The sequence below is a fragment of the Tiliqua scincoides genome, chromosome 3 (genome assembly GCF_035046505.1).
Source record: "Tiliqua scincoides isolate rTilSci1 chromosome 3, rTilSci1.hap2, whole genome shotgun sequence".
NCBI lineage: Eukaryota > Metazoa > Chordata > Lepidosauria > Squamata > Scincidae > Tiliqua > Tiliqua scincoides.
The window spans coordinates 239098002-239114638 of record NC_089823.1 but is presented as its reverse complement, the minus strand read 5'-3'; the positions used below and the strand labels follow the sequence as shown (position 1 = coordinate 239114638).

At 49.5% G+C, this 16637-nt stretch overlaps 1 protein-coding gene across 3 annotated transcripts in view; it reads left to right on the top strand.

The window, feature by feature from the left end:
* BCL6 (BCL6 transcription repressor) overlaps positions 1 to 13842 on the top strand; it is a 28405-nt gene extending 14563 nt beyond the window's left edge. For 2 of the 3 annotated variants that reach the window (XM_066621117.1, XM_066621118.1), the window contains exons 2-10: positions 1083 to 1121; positions 2105 to 2277; positions 3020 to 3241; positions 5392 to 6372; positions 7240 to 7421; positions 8970 to 9137; positions 10149 to 10279; positions 11949 to 12086; positions 12542 to 13842. In XM_066621117.1, the coding sequence (XP_066477214.1) occupies positions 2117 to 2277; positions 3020 to 3241; positions 5392 to 6372; positions 7240 to 7421; positions 8970 to 9137; positions 10149 to 10279; positions 11949 to 12086; positions 12542 to 12685 (2127 nt within the window). In that variant the 5' untranslated portion in view covers positions 1083 to 1121; positions 2105 to 2116 and the 3' untranslated portion in view covers positions 12686 to 13842. The remainder of the gene's footprint in view (positions 1 to 1082; positions 1122 to 2104; positions 2278 to 3019; positions 3242 to 5391; positions 6373 to 7239; positions 7422 to 8969; positions 9138 to 10148; positions 10280 to 11948; positions 12087 to 12541) is intronic. The other variant, XM_066621119.1, reaches the window with a different exon arrangement.
* Positions 13843 to 16637: the final 2795 nt, after the last annotated feature.

Genomic DNA, 16637 nt, shown 5'->3' with positions numbered 1-16637 from the left:
TGATGTTAAATAGCAAGACAAGCCAGTGGCCAGAGTGTTGAACAGGTGCCCTTCAGCACCACTGTCTGAGCCTAGAAGGAGCGGATGCACTCCCCCATCCAGTCCCCGACAAGAGTCACCCAGCAGGGTGACCAGGATGCAGTTCCTGTAGCCAGAGATACTGCTGGATCCCAAGGCTTCTGTGGGGAAGGCCATGAGCTACACTGACAGTGCAGGTGATGAAACCATGTTGGGTGGAGGGGTTTAGGCCTGCCTGTAGATGTAGGTCATATTGTTGGTGGACCGCACCAATTTGTGACCCACATGTGTGGGGTCAGAGGGGGATCCTGCTAACCCAAGAAGGCTGCACTGATGTCCTCCCAGTGTGGTGGGGGTGGCAGTCAAGATTTGCAAAGTTAATACTGGGGAGAGAGGATTTGCCCCAAGGCAGGCTTTAAGAACTGTGAGCTGTCACTCTCTTTGCAACCCTGAAGCAGGATGTGATGCCCGGCATTCTTCCTGCAGCCCTCCACACGGCTGGAGCAAGTTCAGGGTCCAGTTGGTCAGATCTGAGGTCACCCAGTCTGGTTGTTTCCCACTCGTTGCACATGGAATTGGTCAGCTTAAGGAACGGTGCCTTGTTGAGACTTCTTCCAAACCCCTTTAGCCTGAGATCAGAACATTCGGGTGTTGTGAGCAATGTATTCCATGTATGGAAGTCTATGGAATCATTTCATGTCTGTTGGGACTTGTATTATTTTAGAGGGTTTGGGGGGGGCACCAGCTTGACAGAAATTGGGAAATGTGTGTGTCGAGGTGTTGAATCCCCCCCCCCCCCCCCGCTCTCTGACCAGAGATGGAACTTGTGGGTGGAACTTCTAGTAACTGGGTACTGCATGGTTTTGATGCTGCATCATGTTCTTGGCATAAAGGTCCAGAAGAAGACATTGGCTCCCTGGCTTATGGCCCCACGGTAGATGCTCTGTTGACGCTAAACACTGTTGCACTCTCTATGGCCTGTCCTGGCTCAGCTTCTGAGTCAGAGTCCAGGATCTCGTGTGGCTCTTGCTCATTCCCTTCTCTTTTCCCTTTTGCCTCTGCAGGTCTGAAAGTAACTTTTGGACTGTGAATCGAAGCACGAGGTATGTCAGTGGCTTCCCTAAGAAGTGTGTTGCCTGGAATATTTCACTGGGCCCAGCTGGAAGCTGTATTGTGGAGGGCATTTGTTGGATACAAGGCGCGGCGCGTCTGGTGGGAGCTGCATGGGCGGGTGTGATGTGTGCTGCTGAGCAACGTGGCATCTCGGCTGCTTCCCAGGCACACGTTCGCTCCGCTGCAGGAGGCTCTTCCTTGAAGGGATCTGCTTGGCAGCACCTTCCTTGCTGAGGTTGCGCTCAGAAGCCGCTCTCCAGCCCACGTGGTTCTCATCTCCAACCAACTGTCAGAGTCAAACAAAAATATGGCTAATAAGAAGCATGTGGAATGTTTGGAACCAGCAATAAACAGGAAAAATAGCAGGCACTGAAGCACCACCAAGGCCCAGCTGGCAGTTTTTGCCACCCAGTTCAGGGCTGAAGAAGACAAAAAGGGTTGAATGACTCCCTGAATGCACAAAGCAAGCGGGGCAGGGTAGGGGTCTAGGAAAGTGGTACTTGGAAGCCAGTGGAGGACCCACTCCTGAAAGCGCCCGGCTCCCAGGCTGCCAGCTGGCCTCTGTCATGGCCCAACCTTCCTGGGTGAGGCCACAGCTCTGTCCAGCTGAGCAGGCTGTCAGGCAGGGCATTCCCACATCGGTGCATGATAGTTGGGGGGAGTATCCTGCTTCTGTGCATGGGAGGCTCATTTTGGGTTTCATTCCTAGCAAATGGCTGCTTGTCCTCCAAGTGCTCATGACAAGGGTGGAGCTGAGGGGTACTAATAATGGCCATGCTTCTAGAAGCTTCCAGTGACTGGGGGAGGGTGGAGAGACCCAGAGCCCAGGCAGGCGGTGGAGAGCGCTGCGGTGCGAAAGAGGGGCTGGTTTACTCTGATAAACATGTGCCCATGTCCATCAGCAGGCAAGATTCTTCTCAGGGCTGCCCGCCTGCTCACGGCCTTCCCTTTTCTCCTTGTTGTCGGCCCTCAGAACAGACACAAGATGGCCTCTCCGGCAGACAGCTGCATCCAGTTCACCCGACATGCTAGTGACGTTCTGCTAAATCTCAATCGCCTGAGGAGCCGGGACATCCTGACTGATGTTGTGATCATCGTCAACCGGGAACAGTTCAGAGCCCACAAAACTGTCCTGATGGCCTGCAGGTGAGGAGCGGCAAAGGACCAGTCTTGACCAGGGAAATGGTGGGTGGAGTAGTTGGACTGAGGTGGCCAGTTGTGGGGGTGCCAGTTGATGAACCTGCTCCAGCTGTCTTGTGAGGTGATAGTCTTGATAGCCAAAAGGACTCCGGTGTCAACCGGTGTCTCTTTTGTTTGTCATCTTATATGTTGCTTTTTGATCCAAACACTCCCCAAGAAACCTCCTCAAGGTAAAAGAGCATTTCTTCCTTTACCTTGGGGCAAGGTTCTACTGTCCCAATGGGTCTCCTCAGATCTGCACCAGCCATTTTGCTGGCACAGGTTCACGGAGAGTAAGGGTGAGGGAATGGGGGAAGGAATGGGGTTTTGATCACGATGCATGTCAAAGCTGCGAGTATCCGCCCCTCCCTGCCTCTCCCTGCCCCATTTGTCCTGCTGCCCACCTCCCGCAGAGCCTTCCTTGCACTCCTCCTGGCAGCCTGTAGCAGGTCCCAGTACTGCTGTTGATTGTGGCAGCGTGTCCAGTATGGCCTCTGGTGGCACACTGCGCCAGCCACCATATGACCTTTTACAACCGCGGAACTGCTATTCTGCTATCACGAAGCCCAGTTACGCTTGGGCTGTTAACTGCTCCCGTGCAGGAGGAATCATGTGAATGGTGCACTCAGAATAATCTTGCGTCCTGCTTCTTCTTTCCTTCCTTCATAAATCCAAATGCTTTGAGGATGTTGTCTTTCTGTCCTTCCAGTGGCCTTTTCTACAGCATCTTCACGGATCAGCTGAAGTGCAATTTGAGCGTTGTCAATCTGGACCCTGAGATCAACCCCGAAGGATTTGGCATCCTCTTGGAATTTATGTACACCTCCCGCCTCAACTTGAGGGAGAGCAACATCATGGCTGTCATGACCACTGCCCTCTACCTGCAGATGGAACACGTTGTGGACACTTGTCGGAAGCTGGTCAATTCCAGGTGAGCTGCAGCTTGGGCACCTCAGGTGGTGGTCACCATGAACTTTAATGCAGCTTATTCCCAAATGCAGAGTAGACCAAAGACTGCCCTCCTGCCTTGTATACACTTGGGGACCCAGAAGGCTGATATGGTGCTGTACTGCTGCCTGTACTACTGCTATAACAAGTTCAAGCCCCAAGGACGGGCACACAGGACGGTGCATTTTGGAGGCTTCCCCAGTATCAAAGAAAGCCTTGCCCGATGGAGCCCTCTAGATTTCAAGGCTGCTTCTGAAGCCTTGCAGAAGGTGGTTTGGGACTCGGTTGCATCTCTTATATCGGCGCCATTGGGATGACCCCGTGTTTGGCACACAGGGCTCCAGTGGTGGGAGGGGGATCATAGTCTATGCATCCTATGTAGTCTATGCATTTGGTTGCCGCATCTCAAAAAAGACATAGTGGAAATGGAAAAGGTGCAAAAGAGAGCGACTAAGATGATTACGGGGCTGGGGCACCTTCCTTATGAGGAAAGGCTACGGCGTTTGGGCCTCTTCAGCCTAGAAAAGAGACGCCTGAGGGGGGACATGATTGAGACATACAAAATTATGCAGGGGATGGACAGAGTGGATAGGGAGATGCTCTTTACACTCTCACATAATACCAGAACCAGGGGACATCCACTAAAATTGAGTGTTGGGCGGGTTAGGACAGACAAAAGAAAATATTTCTTTACTCAGCGTGTGGTTGGTCTGTGGAACTCCTTGCCACAGGATGTGGTGATGGCATCTAGCCTAGACGCCTTTAAAAGGGGATTGGACAAGTTTCTGGAGGAAAAATCCATTATGGGGTACAAGCCATGATGTGTATGCGCAACCTCCTGATTTTAGAAATGGGTTATGTCAGAATGCCAGATGCAAGGGAGGGCACCAGGATGAGGTCTCTTGTTATCAGGTGTGCTGCCTGGGGCATTTGGTGGGCCGCTGTGAGATACAGGAAGCTGGACTAGATGGGCCTGTGGCCTGATCCAGTGAGGCTGTTCTTATGTTCTTAACTACAATTCCCAGGAAGCCTTGTAGATCTCTTATCTGGTGTGCTCCCTGGGGCATTTGGTGGGCCGCTGTGAGATACAGGAAGCTGGACTAGATGGGCCTATGGCCTGATCCAGTGGGGCTGTTCTTATGTTCTTAACTACAATTCCCAGGAAGCCTTGTAGATCTCTTATCTGGTGTGCTCCCTGGGGCATTTGGTGGGCCGCTGTGAGATACAGGAAGCTGGACTAGATGGGCCTGTGGCCTGATCCAGTGAGGCTGTTCTTATGTTCTTAACTACAATTCCCAGGAAGCCTTGTAGATTTCTTATCTGGTGTGCTCCCTGGGGCATTTGGTGGGCCGCTGTGAGATACAGGAAGCTGGACTAGATGGGCCTGTGGCCTGATCCAGTGAGGCTGTTCTTATGTTCTTAACTACAATTCCCAGGAAGCCTTGTAGATCTCTTATCTGGTGTGCTCCCTGGGGCATTTGGTGGGCCGCTGTGAGATACAGGAAGCTGGACTAGATGGGCCTATGGCCTGATCCAGTGGGGCTGTTCTTATGTTCTTATGTTCTTATGCATCAGCCTTAAGAGTTGGGAAAGCATGTAATGGAATGACAAGAACTCTGTTCTAAGTGTCAGTCCCCGTGTGCTGCCCAATGACTCAGGCCTTGGATCACTCCTTGCCTGTGAGGAGGGGACCGGTTTGCTGAGGTGGGGCCCTTGGGTGGGACTTGGGATGCAGAGCAGCTGTAACACCAGCAGGGGTTAATGTTCCAGCTGTTCAGTGCCTACAGTAGCGAACAGGCTGTTCTTCTCCCTTCTAGAGTTCCTCTTGCCCATCGCGTCTAAATTTAGGGGTGGACTGACGAATCTGGGGCATTCTAAAATATTCCCTGGCTCAGTTACAAAAACTGCATCAAGGAACATCTTTGGAGAGTGTTTTGTGCTCCTTGTATTCCCAGGTTCAGATTTACCAAATCCTTTTCTGCTTGAGCTACTGAGATTGGCCTCTCCCACCATTCCTTCCCCAGAGCAGGAAGGCAAAAATGCCTGTATTGGTCTACAGAAGGGCTGTGACTAATACATTTCTTGCTGTCCCGTCCCCCCTGCCCCGCCTTCTTTTTCTCTTGGTGGATGTAGTGAAGCAGAGATGATCTCTGCTGCGAAAGCTCCCCGGGAAGAGTTCTTGGCCAACCGGATGCTGAGCCACCCAGACGTGATGACCTACAGGACCAGGGAACTGTCAGAGACCAGCATGCCCCTTCGGAACGGGCCTATTTGCGATGGGCGACCCTTTGCCCCTGGCCTGTACGGTGGCCTGTCAGGTTCCCCCATCGCCTACACTGGATACAGCCCCATGCCTGTCGGCGGCTACCTCTTCTCTGATGAGGATCTCCGAGAGGCCAGACTGCCCCTATCGGATGTTTCAAGAGCCAACCCTTTCCCCCGGGAACGAGCGCCACCCTGCACTGGCTCCCGAGTGAGTGTCACCGAGTACACCAGAGCTGTCACTGACGTCTCACCTAGCATGTGCCACACCGTTGTCTACTCTCCCAAAGAAACTGCTGCAGAAGAAGTCAAAAGTGACCTGCGCTACAGCACCTCTGCTGCTCCAAAGTCTGCTGCCCCTCTGGCCTGCAACAATGTCTACTTTGCCTGTGATAAAGCTGGAAAGGAAGAGGAGAGACCCCCAACGGAGGAGGAGATGGGCCAGCATTTTGAACAAACCAACGCACTGATGAACCGCAAGGTTCTCATCAGCCCCCAGAGCCCCCAGAAGTCTGACTGCCAGCCCAATTCGCCAACCGAATCCAGCAGCAGCAAGAATGCCCGCATTGGTCAGAGTGCTGGCTCTCTCTCTGCCAAGAGCCCCACGGACCCCAAGGCTTGCAACTGGAAGAAGTACAAGTTCATTGTCCTCAACTCGCTCAACCAGAGTGCCAAGCAAGACAGCCCTGAGCAGAATGAGCCAGGGACTCTTTCTCCCTACATGCCCTCCCTGACCTGCCAACAGCCCACAGAGCCAGAGAACTTGGATGCACAGTCGCCAACCAAGATGAGCGTCGGTGGAGAAGACTCAACCATCCCCCAAGCAAGCAGGCTGAACAACATTGTCAACAGGTACAAATGTGGTTAGTTGTTTGGGTTTAAACTGGCTGAAAATTCAGTGACTTTGGCATGAAGCAGAAGAATGGAGAAAGGGTGGTGTTGGGGGTAGTTAGGACGGGCGCTGGCCAAGAATCCACACCCATCAAAAGGCCCAACCGACCAGGCTGACCTTGGAACCTCAGGTGCCAGTGCTTCGCATGCCTTCAGGGGGTAGATAGGGATGCCATGCAAGGCCCAATGTTGGAACAGGACAGAGAGCAGGAGTCCTCTTCCTCCCATCATGGGGGCCATAGACCTGGAGCAGGGTCGGCCTAGTCCCTCCAGTCTTGTCAGTCAAAGGCAGGCTAGGAATGAGAAAATGAATATGCCTGCCCCATTATTACATTGAATTCAAATCCTATCCTGATATGCTGTGGCCTTCTGAGGGTATTTAACCTTTAACATATGAATTGTTGGATTAAAAACTTTTTCAAAGTGATAAAAACAACTCCCCCATTAATCAGGCAACACGATTGATTTTTAACGATTGATTTTTAATGAATAATTTGTTATGTAGTAATAAGCAATGGGAAGCATTTCCTTGTCCTTTACTTGCTCACCAGAGGGAATGCTTCTGAGATGCATCGAAATAGGAGAGATGCATACACCATTGAGCAGAGGAACAAGTGTCCTCTTCATGTGCGCATGTATGCAAATTGGGTTTTTAATCAAATGGAGTTTTGAAAGCACAGTCTTGTATGTGCTTGGAAGGAAGTTCAGTATGTGTGTGGGGAAGGGTTAGGATCAGAGCTGAAGATTTCTTAACTGGATGACAACCTTCCAGTCTCCTGCAGCAAGTTACTTATAGACTCTAATTGCATGACCTTATTTCCTGCACAGGTCACTCAATGGGTCCCCTCGGAGCAGTGAGGGTCAGTCCCCTTTGTACCTGCATTCATCCAAGTGCAGTTCCTGTGGTTCACAATCCCCCCAGCATTCTGAGATGTGCCTTCATACCCCTGGCTCAAACTTCGGAGAGGAGATGGGGGAAACTCAGTCCGAATATTCGGATTCCAGTTGTGGTAAGTCCAGGGACTGTTTAGGCCTTTCTGTTTAGTGTGATTTCCCTGCTGAGCAGACCTACCCTGATTTTACCCTCTTCTTCCTCCTCCCACCTGTTCTCCCAAACATACCAGCACCCACAGATGAATCCCTGTTCTTGAACAGAATTGTGCCCAGATGGAACCGCTCTCCTGCACCACCTCTGTGGGTGGAGAAAAAATGTTAACATTGGAGGGTTTTTCTATGCAGTAGTTTGAAACAGCAAAATCCTATTGGTTTGCTGCTGGAAAATAATCTTCCGCTACAACTCTGGTTCCCAACCGCAAGACCCCAAGAAGTGGTCTGCAAAGTCCCAAGAAAAAAAAGATTGCCCTTGATTACTTCCAGTGTGCCCCCCCATGGACCCGCAGAGAATGAACTACTCACAGCCAGCAACAAAATCAGCAACCCTCAAATCTTCACTGTAAAGAATACATCTAATAAATCTCTCATTTTGACACATTTAATGGTATTTTTTATGTGAAGGGGTGGGGGTTGCAGGCAGGGCCCATTGGGGATAAGGGGTAATTTGTACCTGGGCCTAGGGTCAAAAAAGGAGCCAAAGGAGGGGACCCAGAAATGTTCTGGGATCTTATATTTTCCAATCTCAGTCTGAACTTGCTGCCCACATGGGATGCTGGATGCACGGCGGCTGCCGCAAGCCATACGTAGCGGGCCAAGGAGTGCCTACGCGACACGAAAGTTTGGGAACCGCTGCCCAACACCCACCCACCCGGCCTGCGTCCTGCACAGGTTTTTTCTCCACATTCCAAATATGCTTTTTGAGGTCTGGAGCCTTTTGAAGCTAAAGTAACAGAAATCCATCACATTGAATGTGTTAATTACATTGAAACGTGCGCCTGTTCAGTCCAATCTGAAGAGTCCAAATCTTTGACCTTTGCTCTCGGACCAGGCGCAACAGGCTGGGTGGTGGGGTGGCAGAGCCCTTTGCAATCCTGCTAGATCACAAGGTGCCGCACAAACCTCTCTTGCCAGGGCAGACATGTTTCTGCATGTACATGTGCCCCCCCCTTATCAATGGGGGATACGTTCCAGGGTCCCCTTCAGATATAGAAACCGCGAATGCAGGGGAACCTTATCTCTGTGCCTGCTGCACCCCGACCTTCATTTTTATTCATACCAGGAGCTCCAAGAATGAATGTCTCTTGCTTTTCAGGATGCAATGAGCTTGAAATTTATAGATTATTTTCTATAAGGCAGGCAGCCTGCATACTAGGGGGACGCCAGCAGAACATGAACAGGAACTTCCTGCTTTGCTGAGTCCTATGCTTATTGTGTATAAAGCAACATCAACAACAGCACACCGTTTGCCACTGGCCAGGATGGGAGAGCAGGGTTGACCCTTCTGCGAGTAGTGTTCCAAGTGCCACTGAGTATTTATTCTGGAATTCCCCTGGAACTCCAGCTCGGTGAATGCCGCCCCAGCAAGCGTGCAGGTGTCCCCTTTGTGTGCCTCTGACGAGCTCCTCTCACGTGCCGTCCCCTCTTCCTCTCTCGGTCTTTGACAGAAAACGGGACCTTTTTCTGCAACGAGTGCCACTGCCGGTTTTCGGAAGAGGCTTCTCTCAAGAGACATTCCCTCCAAATGCACAGCGACAAACCCTACAAGTGTGACCGCTGCCAGGCCTCCTTCCGCTACAAGGGGAACCTAGCCAGCCATAAAACCGTTCACACAGGTACTGCCTCATGAAATGTGCTTCAGGTGACCCAAGGAACTGGCCCAGAGCTGCTGTCCGTTGTGGGGAGTGAAACTAACTGAGGAGCTGTGTGGCCCGGGCTAGGATGCAGTGGTGTAGCTGGAGGGGGGCGGAGCGCCCAGCCTGGTGGGGACCCTCGGTGGGGTGGGCAAGTGGCCTCTCCCTTTGGGGTCATTCCCGCTGAGGGTCCCCGCCAGGCTGGGCGCTCTGCCCCCCTCCAGCTACACCACCACTAGGATGCCAGTCTGGCCGTCCCTTCCCTCCCGTGCAAAACAGGAACAGTGGGTACCCCTTCTTTCAGGCTACAGCAGGGCCAAGTGTAGTAAATGAGTGAAGCAAATATCTTGCTGGTCCCCCAAAAAGAAACTGCTGTCCCCTTGCTGGAAGCACTTTGAGTGCTGGCTGCTTAATGCAGGAGGACCTTCCTGCATTAAGACAGGACAACAATAATAACTGGTATTACAATCAGTTAAAACTATCGGGGAAAACAAATGTTCAGCAAATGGTATCAATTCAATGTCAAAATATGGGCTGCCCTGCAGGATTTTGATGTGGCTGATGGGCTTTTTTGTCTGTTTTGCAAGTTGTAAGAAGTTGGATACTGTAGAGGGGGTGGTCTGGGAGATGCGCAGAAAGCAATGAAACTGCCCGCTGCAAGTCTGCATCATCATGCATCTGTGTTTTCAGCAAGTCTCAACACTGAGGATTGGAACTTATGTGCGTCCCCCCCCCCAAAAAAAAGCTGCTGCTATATTAATAATTCCACATTTCCTCTAAAATGGACTGAACTGAAACCCTTCCTTGATAGCGTGTTCAGTTGAAACTGTCATAGCTCAGGTGCTCATGTTCTGTGTGCTCTGTGAACTTGAGGCTGTGTAAAACTTCTAAACTGCTTGCTTGAAAATGCCAACGGATTTTTTGTGGATGCACTGCCCGGTGTCTATCTCTGATGGTGCTAAACAGGCCCTGTTTGTTTGTTTGTTGAGACAGGCGAGAAACCTTATCGCTGCAGCATTTGCGGAGCCCAGTTCAACCGGCCAGCTAACCTGAAGACCCACACCCGGATCCACTCTGGAGAGAAGCCCTACAAGTGTGAGACCTGTGGTGCAAGATTTGTCCAGGTTCGTGTGCTGGAGGGAGAAGATGCTCCTATCAGTGTTTGGTTTGAACAGCACCACTCACATACCTGACACTTTGTTGAGGGAATTGCTGGTTCCTGCTCCAGGGGCTTCCCATCTTCGTTTTTGACTCGGGGATAATGATGGAGGGAGAGGAGGGACCTGGAGGCAGGTGAGGCAGGCTCAGTTGTTGCTGCCAAACTTATTTGGCACGGTGCCAAAGGCGGGTTTCCAGAAGGTCTTCCAGAATGGTCACCTGTGGTGGGAGGACTATAACCTGGTGGCAGGCTCATGCAGGCACTTGCTTTACAGGCAGAAGGGTCTTGGCTTGACCAATAGCAGGCCAGGGCGAGACCTCTGCCTGAGACCTTGGAGAGTCAGAGTCAGTGAGAGTCAACTGTTTTGACCCAGTGATTCTCCTGTTCTTGCCATGGTGTGGCTTCATTCAGGTGGAAAGTTGGTTCGTCTTGTCACTGACCATGAAACAAAGCTACCTATTCAGGGATCTTCACTATCTGTGCAGTTAAAATGTTGCACCAAAAAAATCTGCATTAGTTTCTGCAACTCTATTGTCTTTTCTCCAGTATGCACATTTGATTCTGGCTCTGCTCTCCATGGAGAGTGAATGACACTCAAGGGCACATCCTGTCACTCATCACCCTTCCTGCTACTCAGATTTCACCAATCATTGTTCCACAAACTGTCAGTCATTTCTCTATAGCCTCCAGGACTAGAGGCTTGTTATTATTTGAAATTGAAAGCAGAGCTGTTTGAGAATCTGATTTTTGCACCTTGTACCACAGTTTGTGTGCTTGTCTTCTCATGATGTTGTCTCACACAATCCCTGGCTGGACAATTTCCCCTGGCTAGTAGCAAGGGGAGATAAGGCCCACTTGATCAGTCACTACAGCTCAGCAGCATTCCACGTGGGTGCAACCACAGATAGGGCAGCTCCCTAGCTCAGCAATTTTCAACCAGGGTTCTGTTGTGCATTGGTGTGCTGCAAAAGGTTTGCAGGTGTGCCGTGGGAGTTTGGAGCACAGCAGTAGAAAATCACTGAAAATCTTCAGGGTTCTGTTTTTAGGGCGACTGTCTGTAATAATAAATTGTCAGCCCATCTTCCTCCACCGGCTCTGCTGACAATTCATTACTACAGACAGTTGCCCTCAGAAACCAGAAGAGTCTCCCAGAAGTGACATCACAAGAGGCAATAACCACAGAGAAGACCGTATAGGTCAGTGCCTCTGTGCCATGAAAAGAAAAACATTGAAAATCGCTGCCCTAATGTGCCTCTTATGGGGAGTTTCATGTTTGGGCAGAAGGGTGGGTTTGCCCTGTGGGATCTTTGTCTTGGTGTCTCTTCCACTGGAAGGATTCTTTCTTGATTCCTGTTCGGAGCTGTGTAACCCTGAAAGGCAACAGCTCTGATGGACGAGCAGGCAATGTCTTCTTGGCTCCAGACCCTCTGAAGTCTAGACGCCCAGCAGGAAACGCTGGCTGAATTCAGTTCTGTATTCTTGGGTGTGGCAGAGGTGGGTTTGGCCACCTGCCTGTTGCCTTTCAGGGCAAGTGGTTTGAGCATCACCTTGCCTGTCTCCAGCCACAGAACTGACCCTCAAAAGCCTTGCGTGCCGGGGGAACCGTATCCCTAACTCCACCATTTGTTTGCCAGGTAGCGCATCTCAGAGCTCATGTGCTGATCCACACTGGCGAAAAGCCCTACCCATGTGAGATTTGTGGGACACGCTTCAGGCACCTGCAGACACTCAAGAGTCACCTGCGGATCCATACTGGAGAGAAGCCCTACCATGTAAGTTGGTCCTCTGTGTTCTGCTGGCCATCCCAGTGACTATCAGCTGCTTTTGGCACTGGGACCCGCTTTTTAGAATGAGAATCTGTCAGGACCCACCAGAAGTGATGTCATGACCGCAAGTGACATGACCAAGCAGGGAAAGTTTTAACAATCCTCGGCTGCAATCCTACCCACACTTACCCAGAAGCAAGTCCCATTGACTTAAGAGAATCTTAAGTAGCTTGTCAAAAGTACAGGTCTGGAACATTTGTACATACCACGGTAGCATCAAGCCTAATATATTACAAATAAAATATGGAAATGAATGGGGACCCACCTGAAATTGGCTCATGACCCACCTAGTGGGTCCCAACCCATAGTTTGAGAAATACTGAGTTAAGCAATTAAATGTTGCAGCTCTTTCTTCATTGTTTTTGTTTGCTTTCCATTTCTCCCTCCCCCTCCTTTTTCAGTGTGAAAAGTGCAATCTGCATTTTCGCCATAAAAGCCAACTTCGCCTCCACCTCCGCCAGAAGCACGGCGCCATCACCAACACCAAGGTGCAATACCGCGTTTCACAGGCAGAACCTGCCCCGGAGCTCCCCAAGGCCTGCTGAAGAGGAGGGAACTGTGCCTCTGTTGGACAAGGAGGGCCGGCCTAGGAAGGACGATGGGGGGGGGGGGAGAAATGTTGTCCAAAGGAGACTCATAACACTTTAGAGAACTTGTTTGGCTGCGTTTTTGTGTTTTGTTTGTTTTTGGCCACACAATGGAGTGCCTCTAGAAGCCCAGAGTGCAGACAGGTGGAGAGGGGAAAAAAATACACGGGTTTTATTTTATTATGCTTTGTTTCCCAATTATGTGAATTTTGTTCTTTAAAAAAACAGGGGCGTGTGTGTGTGTGTGTGTGTGAGAGAGAGAGAGAGAGAGGTTGGGAAAAAGACCTTTCTTTCACCCTTCATGACCAGAAGATGAGGAATGTATATTATTTTATGGGAACAAATATTTCTTTTTATGCAAAATTGTACATTTTAACAAAAGAGAAAGAGATTGTATATGCTATAAAAGTGGAGAGGGCTTTAACTTTTTAACCAAAGGTGAAGGAATCTATGGCAGAGTTGTAAATATATGAATATATATATATTAAAATTATATTAAAATATAAACCTTTAAAAAGATATATTAAATATATATATAATGCATTAAAGTCTCAAGTCAGTGTCTGCAGGCAGACAACTGTCTAAGAGCCTTTATTGTGACAGAGCACTTAACAAGATATTTTAAAGTATTGCATCCGTATTAGTGAGAAAATATTTTGTCTAAGAGCATTTGAGTGTGTATTTGTATTTTTTTGCAAGTGACGGTTTACAATTTACAAAAAAAGTGTGTATTAAACCAACAAAGGTGCGGAAGGAATTTAAAATAATATAAAGGGTATTTTTTGTTTTGTTTTGCAGTCTGTATATATGTACAATGTTTGGGGTTTTATTTTTGTTTTCTCGCAGTGCCTTTCTTTTCAGCGTACGGACTAAAACGAAAGCCCAGTTTGAGGTACGGGATGAAATTGCAAAAAGGGGTCTTTGCAGACTCTTGATGGAGACTGTCAGGTGTTTTTTTTTTTTTCTTTTATTAAAAAACTTTTTTTGTCTTCTTTTATACACTTGTGTTACAATCAGTCGATCTCGGGTGACAGGGTTTGGGCTGTGACAAACTGCATTCATGCATTCTGTAAAAATATAGCTGTACAAATCCAAGAATAAAATGGCCAAAAGCAGACCTGGCCGAGCCTCTACCTGACTCTTTTTCTTCTCTCCCCAGTTCCCCCTGCCCTCAAAGAGCTGCGTTGCCTGGGAAGGGTTATTGAGCACTTGTTCAACTTTTGATGTAACACATTCCACAAATGGGGCAGATCAAAAGGTGGTTCCAGTTTCTCTGCATATCCCGCTCCAAATACCAGTGGCATTTGTGGGGAGGGGGGCAAAGTGCTAAGTTTTGCAGGGTGCCTCAACGTCCCTGTAAGCTGCCATTGCCAACAGCGCCATTCAGGGCTCAAATGGCACCGCTGGTGAGGGGAAGGGGCAGCTTACAGGGTGCGTCAAGGTGCCCTACAAAACCTAACATTCCTCCCCCCCCCCAGCCTGGAACACCACTGCCAAATACCAGGTTGAATACTGGAATTCGGGCAGAGAGGAATGCAGTCCAGAAAGATCCCAGGGAACGGCAAAGGAACAGAACTGGGAAAACTGAGGGGCTTTGATTTGAGTTCTTCAAAAGATTTTTGCTCTAAGCAATTTCCTAACTTTCTAAAATGTTACCTCACTAGTTCATTCATGGATTCTTTACATGAATTCCTTTGCATTCTTCCATGCAGTGCTATCTGTATGTACCAGCAAGACACCTGGATCCCCTCCCCCACTTAATTCGATGATCTCTGTTGGCTTCCCTAGCCTTTCTACATCCAGTTGACAAACTTTTGTGTTTTAGCTTAAAAAAAAAAAATCATTCATTTGCTGCTCCACTTTTTCTCCTTTGCTTTCATTTTGTTCTCCCCCTTTATGCTCCTTGCATTTTTCTAATTATCTCTTTTTAACTGGTTGATATGATGCTGCCCTCCCTCCTTCTCCATGACAGCAAGAGTACAGACCAATGGGGAGTGTGTGTGTCTCCCCCACCACCAGTGGAGACTAAGGAGCACGAGGATGCTGGAGACCTCAAGCCCTGCAAGTAGAGAGGCTTCTCCCCCACTCCTCTGCAGCTTCCACCCTTAGGCCAGCTGCGGTGAGAAGCAACCGGAATAGGAAGACAGGATTCCTGTCTGCTCATAAAAGGACAACAAGTGTGATCAAGGCAAAGTTTTTGCTGCAGTCTCAACAATAGAGCAGCATCTGAAAATGAAACATGTGAGTGTGATTTTTCCACCATCTGCTCCATTGTAAGTGATCCAACAGACAGCCGCTAGTGGAGTCTGGCTACACCAGTTGGTTCACTGTCTGTCCTGGAGTTTGCAAAACCACAAGTAACTGTCTGGGAGGAGGTGGGCAGCAATCTCAAAGAACAGCAGCACTGATCATGGCAGGCAGGCTGCGGGCTCCCCTGGGGACTGTGCAGCATCACTGGGGGCAAAAAGCTACACACAAAGAGTAACAAGGAGCAGCAGCAGCAGCAACATGTCCACTGAATGGAGAAACTTCCTTTGAGTTTGTAGGGAGAGTGGCGCCACCAGCATGCACATGCAATGGTACCAAGTCGGCACTGTGGCTTGAAGTATCACCTTCCTCCCTCATCCCCCTGTATGTGCTCTAGGTGCGCATGACACAAGGCCAAGCAGGTGCAGCTCTGTGCCATGCACCTGGACCTTGGAACTTTGGTCTTCCTGGCAGTGCCTTTTGCAGTGGGGCTGTGGGGGGTTCTGCCAGCGGTCCTGGTGATTTGATGGGTCTGAATAAGTTTGCATTTATATATATTGTTTATATATATTGTTGTTTTGAAGTTGATATGGAGGCCAGAGGAAGTCAGGGAATTAGAGGACAAGTCCTCTCCTGGATTGAGAACTGGTTGGAGGCCAGGAAGCAGAGAGTGGGTGTCAATGGGCAATTTTCACAATGGAGAGAGGTGAAAAGCGGTGTGGCCCAAGGATCTGTCCTGGGACCGGTGCTTTTCAACCTCTTCATAAATGACCTGGAGACAGGGGTGAGCAGTGAAGTGGCTAAGTTTGCAGACGACACCAAACGTTTCCGAGTGGTGAAGACCAGAAGTGATTGTGAGGAGCTCCAGAAGGATCTCTCCAGACTGGCAGAATGGGCAGCAAAATGGCAGATGCGCTTCAATGTCAGTAAGTGTAAAGTCATGCACATTGGGGCAAAAAATCGAAACTTTAGATATAGGCTGATGGGTTCTGAGCTGTCTGTGACAGATCAGGAGACAGATCTTGGGGTGGTGGTGGACAGTCGATGAAAGTGTCGACCCAATGTGCGGCGGCAGTGAAGAAGGCCAGTTCTATGCTTGGGATCATTAGAAATGTATTGAGAACAAAACGGCTAATATTATAATGCCGTTGTACAAATCAATGGTAAGGCCACACCTGGAGTATTGTGTCCAGTTCTGGTCACCGCATCTCAAAAAAGACATAGTGGAAATGGAAAAGGTGCAAAAGAGAGCGACTAAGCTGATTACGGGGCTGGGGCACCTTCCTCATGAGGAAAGGCTACGGCGTTTGGGCCTCTTCAGCCTAGAAAAGAGGCGCCTGAGGGGGGACATGATTGAGACATACAAAATTATGCAGGGGATGGACAGTGGATAGAGAGATGCTCTTTACACTCTCACATAACACCAGAACCAGGGGACATCCACTAAAATTGAGTGTTGGAGGGTTAGGATGGACAAAAGAAAATATTTCTTTACTCAGTGTGTGGTTGGTCTATGGAACTTGCCACAGGATGTGGTGATGGCGTCTGGCCTGGACACCTTTAAAAGGGAATTGGACAAGTTTCTGGAGGAAAAATCCATGATGGGTTACAAGCCATGATGTGTATGTGCAACCTCCTGATTTTAGAAATGGGCTATGTCAGA